Source organism: Artemia sp. Qi Xiang Cuo, chromosome 11 (assembly GCF_049724085.1).
Source record: "Artemia sp. Qi Xiang Cuo chromosome 11, ASM4972408v1, whole genome shotgun sequence".
Classification (NCBI taxonomy): domain Eukaryota; kingdom Metazoa; phylum Arthropoda; class Branchiopoda; order Anostraca; family Artemiidae; genus Artemia; species Artemia sp. Qi Xiang Cuo.
Window position 1 is genome coordinate 36,410,265 of NC_142804.1, and position 18,712 is coordinate 36,428,976.

Below are 18,712 nucleotides of genomic sequence, written 5' to 3' on the forward strand. Positions count from 1 at the left end.
CTAGCGCGATAGAACTATCAAATTCGGTAACGAATAGAAGCCATGTGAACATGTCAAATACCCGATTTGCAAACGAGTAGAACTAGTAGGATAGAACTTTCGAGTTTATCGAATTCGGTAACGAATGGAAACCATTTGAACACGCCAAATCATCGAATTTCCAATGAGGTGGAACTAGTGCGATAAAACTGCCGAATCTACATAAATTGGGTAGCGAATGAGAATCAAATACAATACATGGAAATAGCGTAAAAATGATTTAAAAGAAGAATTGAGTAAAGTTTCATCATCATCATCAAAAACATTAGTCATCACGAACTGTTTCAAAAATTTGGTTTGCTGTTCAACTCTTATTTGAGTTATGGCAAGTTCAAGCAGTGAAGATTTGGAACCATCTTTAAAAAACATTATTGACCAGGAGTCATTAAAATGGATTTTTGTCGGAGGAAAAGGTGGTGTGGGAAAGACAACTTGTAGGTAAGACACTAGCCTAATCATGGGCTAGCATAGCCTACTTAATTTTAAAATGAAAAACCCAGAACAAGGGAGGGACTGAACCTTACTATGCCATTTCTAGTTCTATGCATGGAATTTCAAATCCAAGGTACAATTCTTTATTGGTAATAGGGTATATGTTAGGGCCTGGAATCATTTTTGACACTTTCAATCATCTAACCCAGCCACTTTCTAAGATAGCCAGAAACCCCCTGAACTAGCCAACAACTTGAGCAATATATAGTCAAATTTTAGACAAGCTACTTTTTGCTATCTTGAGAAGGGGGTTGGTTAGAAAAATGAAATTCTTAGGGATAGATCTAGCCTATAGACTAAAGTATGTCCTGGGAAGGTATTTTGAAGTGCCTTCATTCACTACTTCTACCAGGTAAGGTTTATATTAACAGACTGTTCAGGTAGCTAAGAAATACATTTAGGCCCAGCCTCTAGGCTATAGGCTAGTCAGAATTGTATCCTGAATTCAAATTTAACATGTATTTGAGTTGGAAATTAACTTTATTCCCCACCTGGCTAGGGGCTATAACAATTCAGGGTATTTAGGCCTATTTGCCCATTAGGGGGGGGGGGTAAAGTTCAAGTTTAACTATAGTCAGAATTACAGCCTGAATCCAAATTTAACATTCATTTGCATCAGAAACAAACTTTACCCCCACCTTGTTAATGTGCAAATATATACCCTGAGTTGGAATAGCCTATACCCTGAACTGGTATATTTATGGGGTGAGGGTAGTCTAAAGTTCATATCCAACACAAATAAATGTTAAATTTGGATTCAGAATGCAATTCTGAGTATAGACATAAGTTTTATTTGTAGCTACCTGAATAATCTGTTAACATAAACTTTACCCCTTCTACCTCTAGAGGGCACCAACCTTTAAAATTCCGTGGGTTATAAAAGTGAAAGTTTGCAAAATAGATCTTCTGCTTAAATGAAGTAAAAAAAAAAGTATTTTCAGCTTCACAAATTTGCTCAATCCCAACTTATGAGGTTTCAAAGATATGCCAATACATTTCTTGAATTTAGAAAAAAAAACCACTGATATGGCTGAAATTCTACTCAAATAGCCTAACAGGAATTACATTTAAAAAAAAAACTAAAACCAAAGAAATTAAAACTGAAAATTAATCTGAACTGTTGTTTTGTCAAAATTCCAATAGGTAAATTTCTAAGACTTGGAAATCAGAAGGGTTAACATAGTAGCTTGGCAATACCTTCCCAGAGTATGTTTTTGGCCCTGGATTCATTACTGAAAGTTTAATTTTCCTAACCTAATACCTTTCCAAGATAACAAAAAGTAGCTATATATATACATATATATATATATATATATATATATATATATATATATATATATATATATATATATATATATATATATATATATATATATATATATATATATATATATATATATATATATATATATATATATATATATATATATATATATATATATATATATATATATATATATATATATATATATATATATATATATATATATATATATATATATATATATATATATATATATATATATATATATATATATATATATAAAACTGGTTATATATAAAACTGGCCAGTTATATATAAAACTGGCCAACCATTAAAAATTTGCCATGCATTGTTTGACTTTTCTCTCACCTGGCCTTCCAATACATATTATATATATATATATATATATATATATATATATATATATATATATATATATATATATATATATATATATATATATATATATATATATATATATATATATATATATATATATATATATATATATATATATATATATATATATATATATATATATATATATATATATATATATATATATATATATATATATAATATGTATTGGAAGGCCAGGTGAGAGAAAAGTCAAACAATGCATGGCAAATTTTTAATGGTTGGCCAGTTTTAAAGGAAAACACTAAGCAGGAGTGTAATTGCTATGGGGTAGGGGAGTAACTTCCCCTCCTAGACCTCAGTTCCCCCTAGACCCCAGTTTGCCTCCCCCTAGCTGTAATTTGGTTTCTTAAAAAATTTTATTAAAGATAAGTCTGCATAATTCAAGCATCCACCAAAATGGGTCAGTTTTTTTATGTATATCTTTACCTTTATGGTACTACATGTCTCATTTTTCAGTTTCCCACTGTCATTTTCACTTGATTTGGAATAATTGGTTCAACTTTACCCCCCCCCCCTGGGATTTCTAAAAAATTACACCATTGGTGCTAAGCAGATAAAAGTAGTACCAATAGATTCCATGGTATTTTCAAATATCATGGTTGATTTTATGACCATATATCCTACCCCTAATTATCTTAGATACATCCCTAGGAGTATATATAGCCTGTATATATATGATCAGAACTAAAATAAACAAGACAATGAGATATTTATTTTGTAATATGCATCATGTTTTATTAATCAGATTATCAAGCTAAATAATATATATATTCAATACTACAATTGGTCATAGAGAAATTAAATTTTGTCAAGCTGAGACTGCAGAAGCCCATTTAAACAAATAACTAATGATACATCAATAGATTCAATTAACAGAGAATTATATTATTAGGACTGTATTTAGAACCATCAAGGGGGGAGGTGAGGGTGGTATGCATTATCAGAAAATTTACCATAATATTTAAAAAGAGCATAAAATAAGAAATTTAATGTTGCTTCTTTTACTTTGGCCTATATTTGGCCCACTTTATAATGGCCAAGCACTAAATATTTAGGTATCCCCAATCCACTTTTAGTAATAAAACAAGTTTTTGTGTTTTTTTACATAGATTTCAGAATTTTTCAAGATAAACTCTTCAAATTTTTCTCTGTGCTTAACTTTTACCAAAACTTTGACAAATGTTGGATTAATTTTGGTAATGGTCTTGTCAATTAGCACATCTAAAAAAAACTATAAAATTCTTAAGTCTAATTTAGTATGTTCTAAAATAGGCCCTACCTTCTCTGATATCACCACTAATGGTTGCTCTACTGCACTTTAACCACCTCACCCCCTCCCCTCCAATGGACACATATATAACCCAAATAATATATGTATAATGACCCATTTTATTTTTAAAGTGCTAAGATCTGACTTTGTTCTGCTCATATTTTTGTTTTTGCTTCATCATAGTGTCACAATCTAATAGCTCACTGATCTTTGCTAAAATCAAAGATTTCTGCCAAATAGATTATCAAAGAGAGCTTTGGTGACAATCTCATCAAAGTCCTTAGATCACTGACTAAAGTAGAATGAAGAATGATACTTAGAAAAGAAAAAGTCTAAGCAGTAAGATCATAGTCTAGCCCAGTAAAAATAGCATTTAAGGTCAAACAAATTGCAACAAAAATGATTTTTGCACCAAAAAATGCAGAAAAATCAGGAGAACAACATACTAAAAGCCCACCAAAATCCACCAATGGGAAAAAGTTCGGCAGGGGAAAAAAGAGGGGAAAGAGAGAAAATTCTGAAAAAATGTTGGGGCCTCTGATTTTAGCCCTGTAAATACCCAGTCCTACGTAGTTCAAGTTGTAGAACTTGAATTCTGCATCAGAATTATTATATCTCATCACCAGGGGTATCTGATAGGGTTAGCAGGGGAAAAGGAGGAAGACTCAGATTTGCTTGATTTCATTGCTGTAAAGACTATTTCTGATATTATTTGAGATGCAGAATCCAAATCTTCCTTCAGAATACTAGTTTTCCCTCATCAGAAAAAACTGGCAGAGGGTGAAAAGTAGAGAAATTGAATTCTCTTTCTTTATTTTTTGGCTGTTGAGCCCATTTCAACAAGGATTTGATCACAGTATATTAAGAATCATCACGGTGTATAAAATTGGTACAGATTGATTGTACTTCAGCAAATCACAGACTTAAAGCAAATCAAATAATAAAAAACTCAAAACAGGAACTTAGTTGTTAAAATCATCATCAAGGTCAATGTTTTCTGAATTTTGGCAGTCAGTACCATGACACTCAGCACATGCTTTTGTGCAGTGAAGTCTGTTTCTTTTTCAACTGCAATGCTTTGTTTCACAACCTGACTTGCAAGCACATTGTACCATTCTCAGTAGTGCTTTGGGTGCTGGCTTTGAGTCCATTGTTACAGGTATGAACTTGGATCTGTCTAGCCGCCAACCCCAGTCACATGGGTCCAGATCAGCTGAGCAACCCATCCATTCCATGACCTGTAGGAAATTTTTGAAGAAGTGAAACTTTGCAGCTGACAATGTTGGAGGCAAGCTTTCTGGGCAGATGAACAAGGTTGAAGAAGCCAGTTTTGTGACAAACATGGTGTGATGCAAATCCTAAAGGTTGGTATCAGCTTTAGCCTGATAAACAAGCAGTGTGAGCTTTTTGCCTGCACTGATGATCTGATGCTTTTCTGAGTTCTTCTGGCAAAAAACTGCTGCATTTTTTTTGGAATTCATCATTGATCTTAGCCAATAAAAGTGATACTGGCTTTCCTATGCCATAGAACCTAGAGGTCATATCGCATCCCAGGAAAGCATGGATTGGCTGTATGACCTCTGTGACTTCCCCAAGCTTGCTTTTTAGTTCTCTTATGTTGTAGAGTTTGGATGTTCCCGGCTTGGTCTCCGCTCAAAAGAAAAATGGGTAGCTTCCTGGCTGGCAATGGTGAAGAAGCAGGACGAGTAGGTCTGTGTCATTGCCAACAAGACAGGTTTCTACCTCAGAACAACTTGTCACTGCAGCTGTTGCAATTGCGAAATCTGCATTACCTGAAGCATACACCACACAACATCCTGACAAGCTTAGCACTCCACCAAGCAGGAGGATGAATTTTCCCTTGTTCTTCAGGCTGTTAAGGAAAAAGTCTTTTTTCAGGGTTACCATTGTTGTCCCAGTAAAGTCAATACCAGGAGATCTTATGCCTTTCCATCTTTTCAAGTGAGTCTGGTCTTTTGTTGATGGTGAATCTTTGTATCCATTGAACACAACTGTAGCATTTCCAAAATGAGCTTTGACATAGCTAGCATAGGCCAGACATATTTGTCCAAAAGTAGCACTGGTTGTCCAAGGCAATTTATGTAGGAGCCATCCTCCATCTACAATATATTTGCAACTCATTGAAAGATTTGCAGAAGAGCCTTCAATCATTTTCCAGAGGGCATTTGAGAGGGAAGCCTTGTCAGCTGTGTGTAGTAGTTGGTATGACCTAAAAAGTGCAGGAGGAAAAGAGCAAAGTTTATAACCAAGAGTGTCCAACAGTTCCTGACTGTCAGCAGTGGCTACAGCTGCTAGTCACTGGAACAATAACGTTTGGTCAATCTTGACCAGCTCACCATCAAGCTTACTTGCTGAATCACTTTCATTGCAATTTTTAAGACTAGAAATTCTTCTCTGGTTACTGAAGTCTCTTCAGCAATGAGCATGAACCTTGTCACCAGGGTTAACTTTGACAGAATCACCTCTTTCTTTACTGGCAGTATTAATTGTGATGGCACCTTTGCTTCCAAGCGTAGAGAGACTGTTATCATCTCCTTTGCTCTGAAGACAGATTGCACATTGTGAAGCTATACTTGTCTGAAATGAAGATACAAAAGATTCAGTTACAGAGAACTTGATGAATAACTTAGTTAGAATATTAATATTAGAATATAATTAGAGTATAATATTAAAATATTATATAATTAATATAATTAGAATATTAGAATATAACTTAATTAGAATATTAGAATAACAGAGAACTTAATTCAGTAACAGAGAACTTGATGTGGGAAGAGGACTGAAGCCATGAATCTCCTTTATTATTATTATTATTATTTATTGGAAAACCCATCATACAAAAAAGGAAAAGACAGCAATAAGCAAAAAAAGCAATACATATAAACTTAGGAGTTATACATGTAGTTTTTAGTGACAAACGCTGGAGCTAAGATCTAAATCAGCTCTTAGAACAAATTACACAAAACGAGAAAGAAAAACTCAATTATACACTACTCTGTAGGTATGCGACATGTTTCCCTTTTTTTAGGCTCCTAAATACTGAACAAACATAAATAATATGTACATCATTGCATCAAGCCGCAATTGGTAAAAAAAAAATAACCCAAATAATCATCAGTGAATTAAAAAAGATATATAGTAGATAATCATATCAACTATTGTAAATATGATGAGAAACGGTAAAACCAATTAAACAAACCAATCCCCAGTGCAATCACAAAACTAAACACTTTACATGACTGATAAGATGTTGTCAGCACTCCCTGTTTGTGCAATTTTTCAGTTGGATAATTAGGGAGATATGGAGCAAAGAAATTCATGAGATTTGTCCTCTTCTTGTAGAAAACTGAAATTGAAGCACAAATTGAACAAACATATTGAACTGTTGTCAGTGAGGTAACTAACACAGTTTCCATGGATTGATCATTTCAAGCATTAAGATTCGGTTCCAGGAGCTGCAAGAGGGCAATGACCAAATATTCACCAGAAAACTTACCTATTTTGAGTATTCAGTGCAATACATTTTGGGTAATTCAGTCACTGAAGAGACACTAGATGTCAGACCAGAGAACTCGTCACTAGGTGTCATGCCGAATGCTAACTTTTTGATGCCAGGCCTATATCCTGCTAGCTGCATGGTCATATCTTAACATCGCAATGACATGGAAAACCAAAATCTCCCCTTCTTCCCCCCTTTCCCCCTCATAACCGTTCAGGGGATAGAGTAATCGAGATTCTGATGCAAGATTTTGCTGCTATGTTAAAAATTACATCGGAAATCATCTTGACTTGGATCAATCTGAACACTTCTGGATTTTGTGAAATTTCCCCTGGTTCCCCTGTTTTTCCCCTGCCACGGATTTTCCCATGGGTGGATTTTGGCGGGCTTTTAGTATTTTATTCTCTTTTTCAGCATTTTTTGGTGTAAAAATCATTTTTGTTGCAATTTGTTTGAGGTTGGGCCTTTTTTGAGCTATTTTTACTGGACTAGTCCTTGGGTTTTTGTAAAAAATTAAAAAAAAAGAAAGAAAAAAAAATGCAAGACCTTAGTACATTGAAATGTTTAATACCCTAAGTTGATCTTGAGATATTGCTGAGACAGATTATTGAGAACCAGCATACATATGGTCCCTTTTGATTTAGTTTTAAACCAATATAAACTATCAGTGAAATTCACTGTCCTCAGAAAGTTTGACTAATGCCCTTAGCATTAGTAATAGTAGTTTGAACAGTAGCAGAAATAATAGTATGAGCAATAGGAGTAGTATTCATACTAGCAGTAGTATTATTAGTTGTATCCAGTCAATGTTTTCACATAGTCCCTTCTTGGTCTATTTCAAAATCCCCTCCTCATGCCTTGATAGTTTCTACTTAATACTTTAAACTGCTTCTGGGATATTGCTGATATGTTCTGTTGATAACTTGAATGTACATAATGTGTTTTGATTTAGCCAAACATTCTCTTTAACAGTGCCTGAAAGTTCCAGATTAATATAACTAGTCTTAGTAATATAAGTATTAACAGCAAAAGTAGTACTACTACTAGTCATAGTAGCATGCACATATGACATTTCTTCAGTAGAAATACTAAAATAATAAAATCGAAACTAGCATTTTTATATCAAACAAAATAAATGACTTTTTATTTTGTTGTAATATTTAATACATTGTATGTATGGGGAAATGAGACTAACCCAGTAAACATCTATAAACTCAACATTGGTTTGCAATTAGAAGACATGGAAGGGTTTGCTACTTTCATTGGAAATTTGTTTTACATTTGGGCAAGACTAACGAAGAAAATTTATATCAAGAACTTTAAATGAATTTTGTCAATGAACTATCTCTGAAAATAACCTAGTGAATAATAAACTTCCAGCAGTGTGGAAGTTTATCATCTTGTGAATGACCCAAAAAGTGATTTATTTTGTTATATATAAATATGCTAGTTTCAACTTTATTATTTTAGTATTTCTACTGAAGATGGTTATTGCATATGTAAAATATTTGGACTTTTGTACCTGTTTTTTCACTGTCTAAATAAATGGATTTATCCTCATTTGAAAGTTCATTTGTTTGTCTTTGAATGGCAGTGTGGTCTAAGAAAACAACCCCTAGTTAAAAGGTGTTATGTCAAAAAGGACATTTCTATTACTACAACACACCCCTCAACATGCCCTGAAAGTTTTAACTTAATAATCTAAGATGTTCTCAAGATGCTGCTGATAGGGCTTTTGACAGCCTACATACACACAGAATGTTTCAGTTTAATTCCACATTTCCTGAAAGTTTCTACCCTTATCATTAGTGGTAGTAGAAGTAGTATTTATATAGTAGCCTACCTTTTTGTTTATTCAACATACCCATCAACATGTACTGAAAGTTTCCACTTAATATATTAAGCTGTTCCTGAGATATCAGGAACAGAGTTGTTATGCTCTTTTAATAACCTGCATCTACATATCATGTTTCAATCTATATAGTTCACTATCTTCTTTAACATTTGGTGAAAGTTTCATGGTAATACCCTTAACTTCATTAGTACTAGTAGTAGTTGTTGTTGCAGTAGTTTTAGTAGAAATAGAAATAGTTGTAGCAGTAGTGGCATTAGCTGCTGTAGAAGTAGATATAGTAGCTGTAGTTGTAGTCACCAGTTGTAGTAACAGTATATAGATTTCGCATTTTGCATAGTTAATTATCCCCCTTAACATGCCCTGAAAGTTTTAACTTAATATCCTAGACCATTCCTGGGATATTGTTGATATGCCCTTTTGATGGCGTGAATGTACAGAGTTTGCTTTGATTTAGTTCAATATCCCCCTAAACATATCATGAATTCACCTTCCTACCTTTTGCATCAGTAGTAGTAATTGTAGCAGAAGTAGTAGTAGTAGTAACAATATGCACAGAGTGACTCTTGGTTAGTTCAATATCCCTCTCAAAATGCCCTGAAAGTTTCAACTTAATATTCCAAGCAGTTCATGAGGGATTGCTCATACACCCATTGGGCAACCTAAATACAAAAGTGTGTTGTGATTTAGTTCAAAACCCCCCTAAATATTACCTGAAAGTTTTACCATATTGCCCTTAGCTTATTACTTAATAATGTAAGCTGTTCCTGAGATATTGCTGGTACTCCCTTTGAAAATCTGTATGCTCACAGTGTGTTTTGATTTAGTTTAACATCCCCCTAGACATTCCCTGAAAGCTTCATCTTAACACCCTTAAGTTCATTAGTAGCATTAGTAGCAGTATGCACATAACACCTTTTGTTTTTTCGATATCCCCTCAACACATGCTGAAAGATTCAATTTATTTCCATAAACAGATCCTGGGCCATTACTTATACATCCTTTTTATAACCTGCATGCACATAGTGATTGTTTTAGGTTTGCAGAATGTCTGCTGCCCTGTGGATGTTTATTTTGTTATCTGTCTTCCTCTATTGATTTGTGAAATTTGCAAAATCTTTAGATGTTTAATTTCGTTTTTATTTATCCTTGTTAGAACTGGATATTTTGCTGTAATTTTCTATTCAATCATAATGGCTTATAACCCCCATTGCTCTAAATTTGCTTTCTGCAGAAAATTCATTGATCTCTGTGGTATCACATAGCCTATTAATAAAAAAAAAACTTTCCACAAAATAAGTTTTTCAAAATAAAATAAAGAACTCTATTAAACCAAAGATAGAATCAAATAATCTATCAAGCATGCAACTACCACAAATCATTACCAATAAATAAATGAAACCCAAAGCAAACAGAAATTGAATTAAATAACAGAAATTGAGTCAAACTCAAAATGAGCAGAAATTATTATGAGTAGGGTTCTAAACTCCCGTGCTTTCTAAAAACCATAATGTAATTTGTACTTTACTGAAAAAGATTGAAATGAATTTATTGAAAAAATGTGCATTGTCAGTTTAATATACATATGCTAATATTTTTTTTTATTTTAATTAATTTTTGATTTCTTAAAGTTATAAAAGTGAAAACATTTAAAAGAATTGTTTTCAGTAAAGTTCAAATTACATTATGGCTTTTAGAAAGCATAGGGGATTGGATTTGTTTGTGGAAACGGTGGGCGTGAAAGGGGGGTTAGTTGCCCTTCAATCACTTGTGACTATTAAAAAGGGAACTAGCCCTTTCAATTTCCAATCCAGTGAGCTCTTTTTGAAGTTTTTGCAACAATGCTTTCTATAAAAACCTTATATACCCCCAGGGCATAACTTACAACTCTTACCCTGTGGACTGTGGGGGGGGGGGTTGTCATATTCAAATGCATAGTTTCCAGAACTTTCAACTAAATTTTGATTGGATGTGTTTGGGGAAACGGTGGGTGTGAGAGGGGGGTTAGTTGCCCTCCAATCACTTTCAACTATTAAAAATGGCAAAAGCCCTTTAAATTTCCAATTGAATGAGCCCTTTTTGAAGTTTCTAAGTGAGTGTGGTAATTATTGAGGCATTAGTCTGGTCTCTGTAGGTAGTAAATTACTTAGTAATATGATACTTTTAGACTGAGAGATGATGTAGACAAAGTTAGAACAGTGCGGTTTTAGAAAAGGTAGAGGATATGTCAACCAAATTTTCATTTTTAGGCTAATAATTGAGAAGTGCCTGAGTTTTCAAACACTTTTGGTCCTCAGTTTTATAGATTATAAGCAAGCGTTTGATTCTGTTGATAGAAGAGCTGTAGTGAAGGTCTTATCTTTGTATAGTATACCAGACAAATACATTAAAGTGATTAGTGCTGTGTACGAGAATAACACTGCTGTGGTTAAGGTAGGAAATGAGGTTTGTAGCTGGTTTTGTATTAAATCAGGAGCTAAGCAGGGCTGTGTTCTATCCTCCTTTATATGGATCATTTTGATGGACTTTGTTTTTAGGAGGACAGGAAAGGCAATGGGAGACCACGAAATCAAATGGGGAGGAAAAAGTCTCCTGGACTTGGATTATGCTGATGACTTAAGCATCCTAGATGAAAGTATGAGCAAAATGAATGAAGTTTTAGAGATTTTGCGAGTTCAGGGTGCTAGAATTGGTTTGAAAATTAATGTTAGGAAGATTAAGTCACTAAGGCAAGGAATAAGTGAAGAAGAAAAGGTGACGTTGGGTAATGAAAAGATTGATCAGATGGGCAGCTTCACTTACCTTGGTAGTATTATTAGTAAAGATGGTGGGGACAGTGAAGATTTTCATGGTTAAAAAAAGTTTGGAATAGGAAAATAAGTCTGCAAACCAAGATTAGAATATTAGAAGCTATAGTGATGACAGTGGTCAAATATGGCTCTGAAGCATGGACGCTCCAAAAAGCAGATGAAGATTTGCTAGATGTTTTCCAGAGAAATTTCTTACGGATTATTCTGGGTACCCAGCTGACTGACTGTGTTTCAAACAGTAGGCTATGCGAAAAATGTGGTTCAATACTGCTCTCTAGGGCTATAATGAAAGAAAGGTTGAGGTGGCTAGGGCACGTTGTGCACATGAAGGATGACAGATTGCCGAAGATTGTTCTTTTCGGGCAAGTGTCTAGGGCTAAACAGAAAGCAGGTCGTCTCCGTCTAGGGGTGGAGGACGTCATAAAGAAATATTTAAAGGAAATGGGAACTTCGTGGGCGGGTGTAAAAAGGGAGGCTTTGAATAGATTGGGATGGAGGAGGAGCGTGCGTAGGTGTGTTGGCCTCAGGCGGCTTGGTGCTGCGGTGAGTTGTTAGTAGTAGTAGCAGCTTTCTATAAAACCTTATCTGCCCCTCGGACATAACTTACAACCCTTGCCCCGAGGGGTGTGGGGGGCTCGTCATCCTCAAAGACATAATTTCATCTATGTCTATCTCAAAATTTTGATTGGATGTGTTTGGGGAAATGGTGGGCATGAGAGGGAGGTTAGTTGCACTCCAATCACTTTTGACTATTAAAAAGGGCATTGCCCCTTTCAATTTCTAATCAAATTAGCCCTTTTTAAAGTTTCTACAACAACACTTTCTATAAACAAAAAACTTTATATACCCCCAGGGCATATCTTACAACCCTTGTCATGAGGGTTGTGGGGGGTGTGTTCTTCTCAAAGACATAAGGAAGAAAATTACTTAAAGAATTTTATTTTTGACCTGATTTTAAAGCACAGCTTTACAAATTAATTAAGCAGTCTTTCCATAATAGGACTATGGAATCAATAATGGTAGTTCTGATTTTCTTGGGAACAGCTCTCTAGAGGAGTGGCATTATAGAAAAAAAAATTAGAAGGTCTCATCTTCAGCAATAGTCAATTCAGTTTAAACATTTCTTAAGAGGCACTTGAAAAATACAACTGATTAAAATATTTTGAAATTCAGTGATTTTACAAGAGTCACACATTTATGCAAGGAATGTAAACACTTTGCTCTTGATCAGATAGGCTTATCGCCAATGAATTATAAGCAGATTGGGGTCTTATTGGTATTGATTGGAGCCCTGTCTCCTTATTTTAAAGGCATTGTTTAAATGAAATAAAGTCAGCTTTGGATATTGCGTTTTAAATATTTTTGTAGACTGGTTCAGTTGAGCTAGGTTAAAAATTATTGGGTGTGCTGAGTTGGTAAGTGAATGTGAAAAACTAACATCCAGGCTTATTAAACAAATAAAACGTTCAGTATAAAATCTACAATCTAAAATTACAGAATATTTGTTAGCTAGACCTTGATCAAAGTTATTCTGAATTTAACATCTTAATCTTTTGCCTTTTAAACTCTCCATCTGTATTGATAGTGTCTTAAAAATAGTTGTAGAATGTGTCCACTAACAAAATAAATGCCTTGATAAAGTAGAATAACCAATCACTTTTTGGGAATGGTGACTGTTTTGTGCTAAGTGTGACCAACTTAGAATAACTTACCGAAAATTAATTTATGAAAGATCTTAAGCCGAACTGGCCAGCCATGACAAAAAACAACAAAGAGAGAAAAAACTGTAATCAAAACAACAAACGAGACTGCGGCCTGTAGATAGAAAATATGAAAAACTAAAACGACGCGGATATTTCGATTGTGAGTAAACGAGGCATCTTTAGCATAGAAGAAACAAAAAAAAATAAAATAGACTAAAAACAAATAAAACCACCACCAATATTAATAAAATACAGTTGTTGCAACTGATCCACATAGGTCACAGAAGCTAATAGAGTTACTTCGATGAGAACACCAAAGCAACTGAGTAAGAAAGTATGAAAATGGAAATGAAGTTAATTATTTCTTTGCAAAATAATCCTATTGTTAGCTATCCTAAGCTAAGGTCTAAGGAATCTAAACTGTGTTTTCCTTAGACCTTTTCTGTAAACATTTAAATAGTTCTTAAAAAATATAAAATTTACAGTGGAGTTTGAAGAAAATGACAAACTACCTTTTCTTGATATCTTGTTAATTAAAAGAGATAGCCATTTACTTTTCTCAATATACAAAAAGTCTACGCACAATGATAGATATTTAAATTTTCATTTGTGCCACCCTGTTGGTGAAACAAGGGATTGTGATTTCACTATTGGATAGAGCTTTCAGAATTTGTTCCCAGGAATTTCTGGATTCTGAATTATTGTATTTGAAGGATATTTTATTTTGTAATAGTTACCCAATTAATTTCACTGATAAAATAATAGAAAATAGACGTATTAAACATAATAGTAGGGTAATTGGAGTTTTGCAGTTTTCAGAATCAAATGTGTCTAAAAATTTCATTTCTTTGCTCTATATACCTGGTTTGGGAGAGAAGCTTAAACGAATTTTACGTAAATATAACATTAATACATGTTTCCAATAGGTGAGACCAATAGGTAGTTTCCTTAATTCTGGGAAGGATTTAACCCAGGGAAATTTAGTAAGTGGGGTGTATAGGATTCCTGGTTCTTGTGGAAAGTTTTACATTGGTAGAACTCACCAACAACTTCTTGAAATATTTATTGGGCTTCACAACTCAAAAGAAAAAACTCTACAATCCAACAAACCTGCTGAAACTTTTGTTTCAGCTTTGGCAGAACATATTTTCGTTCATCCTGAACATTTTGTACAATTTGATGAGGCCACGGCTATTTCTAATAATAGAAGTTTTACTCAGCGGGCAAGGGAGGCTATAGAAATAAAAAACATATGTTTAGTTTTTTATATTTGTTTCTTCTGTCCTGAAAACGCCTAGTTTACATACAGGCGAAAAATTTGCGTCGTTTTAGTTTTTATTCTTTTCTCTCTACTGGCCACTGTCTTGTTTGTTGTTTTTTATTGAGTTTTTTCTCTCTTTGTTGTTTTTTGAAATTATTTTGCTTTATATTGAAATATTTTTACTTTTTATAAGGTCTGTTTGTAAAAATTAGTTTTTTTTAGTGGATATGAGAGGCTATTGTACCAAGGGATAAGTAAAAAAAATTGCACTTCTTTTCTTTGGTTTGCTATATTAGTTTCATTGAATATTAAGGGGAAGAATTGCAGTGATGCACCATTAAAGAAGTTGTTATGCTGAATAACTGCATTAGGGACATGCATAGGGATGTTTCACTTCATTTTTATTCACTTTATGGTGTACATAGTTTTTCAGACTACAGGTTGCATGGTGTTTTGTTTCTGAATGTTTCTCTTTCTATATTCATGGTTAAAAATGGCGTAGTAAAGGCTTCGCCAACATTTTTTTCATTATTCTTCATTTTTCCTATATTTATCCTACTTCTTTTATAATTATGTTATTAATTCAAGACTTAGTTGTTACTGTTATTGTACAATTGTAATATAAACGCTTCACCATCTAGGCGTCTGGTATGGTGCATATCCTTCTTACTTTGCTAATCCTAAATTTTCTGTCTTTTAACAGCTGTAGCCTAGCTATTCAGCTTGCTAAAGTTAGAGAGTCGGTTTTGATTATTTCAACGGATCCAGCTCACAATATCTCTGATGCATTTTGCCAGAAGTTCAGCAAAGTCCCAATTAAAGTCAAAGGCTTCACAAACCTTTCTGCAATGGTAAGTGGAAAACACGACTACTGTTAAAAATGCACTGGTGCCAAAATAAGAGTTTTTGAAAAATTAACGCAGTTCCATTTTAACACCAATTTAGTGATGAACACCTGTTCTAATCCACTAAAATTTGCTATTTGAGGTAAAAGCAACAAAATATAACTGATGTCAGGTGATTACTACTACTAACAACTCACCGCAGCACCAAGCCACCCGAATCCGATACAGCTACGCACGCTCCTCCTCCACCCCAAATGTCAGGTGATTGCAATTTGTTAAAGTAATTTTCTGGAGACCTAGCAGTAATTCTTTACTGGCTCCAATTTTGTCTTTTGGGGAAATGGGCCAATGAAAATATATGATGTAAAATCAGTAGAAAAAGATCAGTCTCAGTCTTTAAAATATAAAAAATTATGTAATTTTCATAGCAATATTAGACAAATCATGTGGTAAAAATGACTAGCCAGTTGGTTAAACAATTACACTTCTCCCAAACATTATGGCTAGTAATGCCTTTGATCAGCATCAGACTAAGTCCTAAGCAAATACTCATACGTCTTAGTCCCATCCTGTTATCTCTGTGCACTTTCATCATAGGGCAGACAGTTCCCACTAATTCTATACTTTCAAATTATTTTATTTAACCTTTATCTTACCTCCTATGATAATTCGCCCCTCCCCCCAAAAACACGTACAAAGAATTGAAAAAATAAAAAGGAAAAATAAACACAATAGGATATCCTACATCATACATTCTGCCCACATTTTGAAATACAGGTAGAATATTTCAAAACACCTTCTTTTCTTCATTATTTTTATTTGTCATGCTTTTTCTTTGACTGCTCAGTTCTGCATCAGGGGAGAATTCTCCAGGGGGAATACGCCTAGCACCATTTAAAATGTCAATCTTTACCCTCTCCTGTGAAGTTCTAATTTCCTTTTAAACTACTTCGTGTTACCTTTTGCTAGAACGGCCGGGATGGCCTTCTCCCCAAGATTTTTCTGGGCGTCCTCATTCTCTTGTTTCTTTTTTTACTCTATTTTTAAAATAAACTTGTCAATTTGGTTAAGTATTGGCGCCCTTGTCACAATTTCCTCCCCCCCCATGATTTTGCTCTAGATTTTGCTCTGGCTGCCCTATTTGGGGACGACTGTAATTTTGTTTTGCCCCAGGCGGACGGCCGGAAAGTACAATTTTTAGCCATCTGTTATCCTTTATCCATAAAACACGGACCATCATAGCCATCATAACCTTTCTTTCATTATAACCTTAGAAAGTTGAATCAGACTACATATTTTGTATACCTTATTATCTGATATACCGTCTGTTAAACGAGTGCCTAAAACTATCCTTAGCCAATCCCTTTGGAAAACACGTAACATAGCTTGCTCAGCCTTTCAAAGAATGTACAATTCAGAGCCAGACTTAATCACTGTCATTACCACGGCTTTCAATGTATAATCATAGTTCTCGAACTTGTCTTCGTGTTGTTCCAAGCTTTTTTTTCAACTTGGTTATTCTCTTTTTTACATCATGACTGCATCCACCATCTCTGCTAATAATACTACCCCGGTAAATGAAGGTATCCACTTGATTGATTTTCTTGTTACCAAGTATCACTTCTTCACACTCAATTTATTATTCAGCGACTCCTTTAGACTAGACTTTTTATTTCACAATACTTGACACGATACAAAAAATATCGCTACTCAGTGGTATTATGTTGGTGTATTGATAGTCTAAAAGTATTGATACTTATGGTGTGTTAGTATTACCCATGGTCTAATATGTTTCCAGTTTTTGAATGTGAGCCTCGTACTCTTTGTATGTACTTATTTTCCTGGATTAACTTGTTCTTCAGTAAGTAAATAGTGGCTGAGAAGTGGAACTCAAATTCAACTTTGAGTTGTTTCTACAATTGCCTAAAATTCAGTCGTGTCATTTACTAGCACCATTGCAAAACCAGTTTTAGCCATAGTACCGTACGGAGTAGCCACACTTGTGAGACGATATTTTAACGAAACAAGGCCTTGAAAACGGTCTTTGAGTTTTTGTAGCCAGGGATCGAGTCTTTCTTAGACATGGTCTTCTTTTTGCATCTATTTGCTGCAGTGATACCACCTTTTGCCATGCCAAGGTCTGCTACATCACAACACATGTAACCACACTGTGGCAAGTTCTGCCATCCCGCGGGATGATCCACCACAACGCTTTGTCTCACCTGGTGCACACCATTTTCGAACTCAGATAACCTCTTGGGACTGCCAGCCTGGGTATTGGAAAGATTGGTAAAAGTATCATTTTCTTGTTGATTTTTGTGCTAAATAGATAGAAAAAATAAACTTATACTAATGGAATGTTCTATTAATTATTGCAGAAAGGGGTCAATCTTGAGAAGTGCGTCATTATTATACTGCAGAGTGTATTGTAATAGTACATACTTTCAGATTTTCATATCCAGTTCTTCTAAGAATATATTTATCCATTTTAAATTAACCATCAGGCTGTTGTTTCATTTCTAAAAGAAAAAGGAAATGAATTCACTAATTTGCCTTCCTGAAAAGATTTTTGGTGGCTTTTTAATAATAACCTTTTTTTAAAGGTATTTGGCAAAAATTAACCTACTGCTCTTCAGGCTGTCGAAATGGGATATTGCAGAATGGAATTTAATGTGAGAACCAGGATTTCCCTTTAAATTGAAACTCTACAGGCTGGTTAACTTTAAATTATGTTGTAAACATTGCATAGTTGCTATGTCAGCCATTTTTCAATTAAATGAGAGGGGACACAAAAGAAAACAGGAATTGTTTCTGTCTGTTCTATGAGGAAAGAATGAGAGACTGTATTGTTTGCTAGTTATCATAAATCCCCTACCAGCCTCACAATGGACCTCTTATTTGGCTTCTTGTCAAAAGCTGGATGCCTAAAATTATCCTTCGACCATTTTTATGAAGATGGGGCCTCTTGCTACTTTTATTAGTGTCAATGCCTATGTGTCATTCCTAGTTACTTATCGCTGGGGCCTTAAATATCTAAGCTCCGACCTTGCTTGGATTTGTTTGCCCTCCGATTGGTTTCTGAGTTGAGTGGAGACACCTACTACTTTTACCATTATACTTTTTTCGTCTTCCCTTCAGCGTCTATCCTTAATTTTAATACTTCCCACGTATAGAATTTATCTATCAACTGCTTTAGTTGGGCGGAGAATGGGGCCAACTGACCCTAAGATTGTTTG

The 18,712-nt window shown here is 34.3% G+C and overlaps 1 protein-coding gene across 1 annotated transcript in view; it reads left to right on the plus strand.

Moving 5' to 3' along the window:
- Positions 1 to 293: 293 nt before the first annotated feature.
- Positions 294 to 18,712, plus strand: part of LOC148946938 (ATPase ASNA1 homolog) — a 41,702-nt gene continuing 23,283 nt past the window's right edge. The window contains exons 1-2 of the mRNA XM_089097208.1: positions 294 to 477; positions 15,335 to 15,482. Coding sequence (XP_088953334.1) covers positions 362 to 477; positions 15,335 to 15,482 — 264 coding nt within the window. The 5' untranslated portion in view covers positions 294 to 361. The remainder of the gene's footprint in view (positions 478 to 15,334; positions 15,483 to 18,712) is intronic.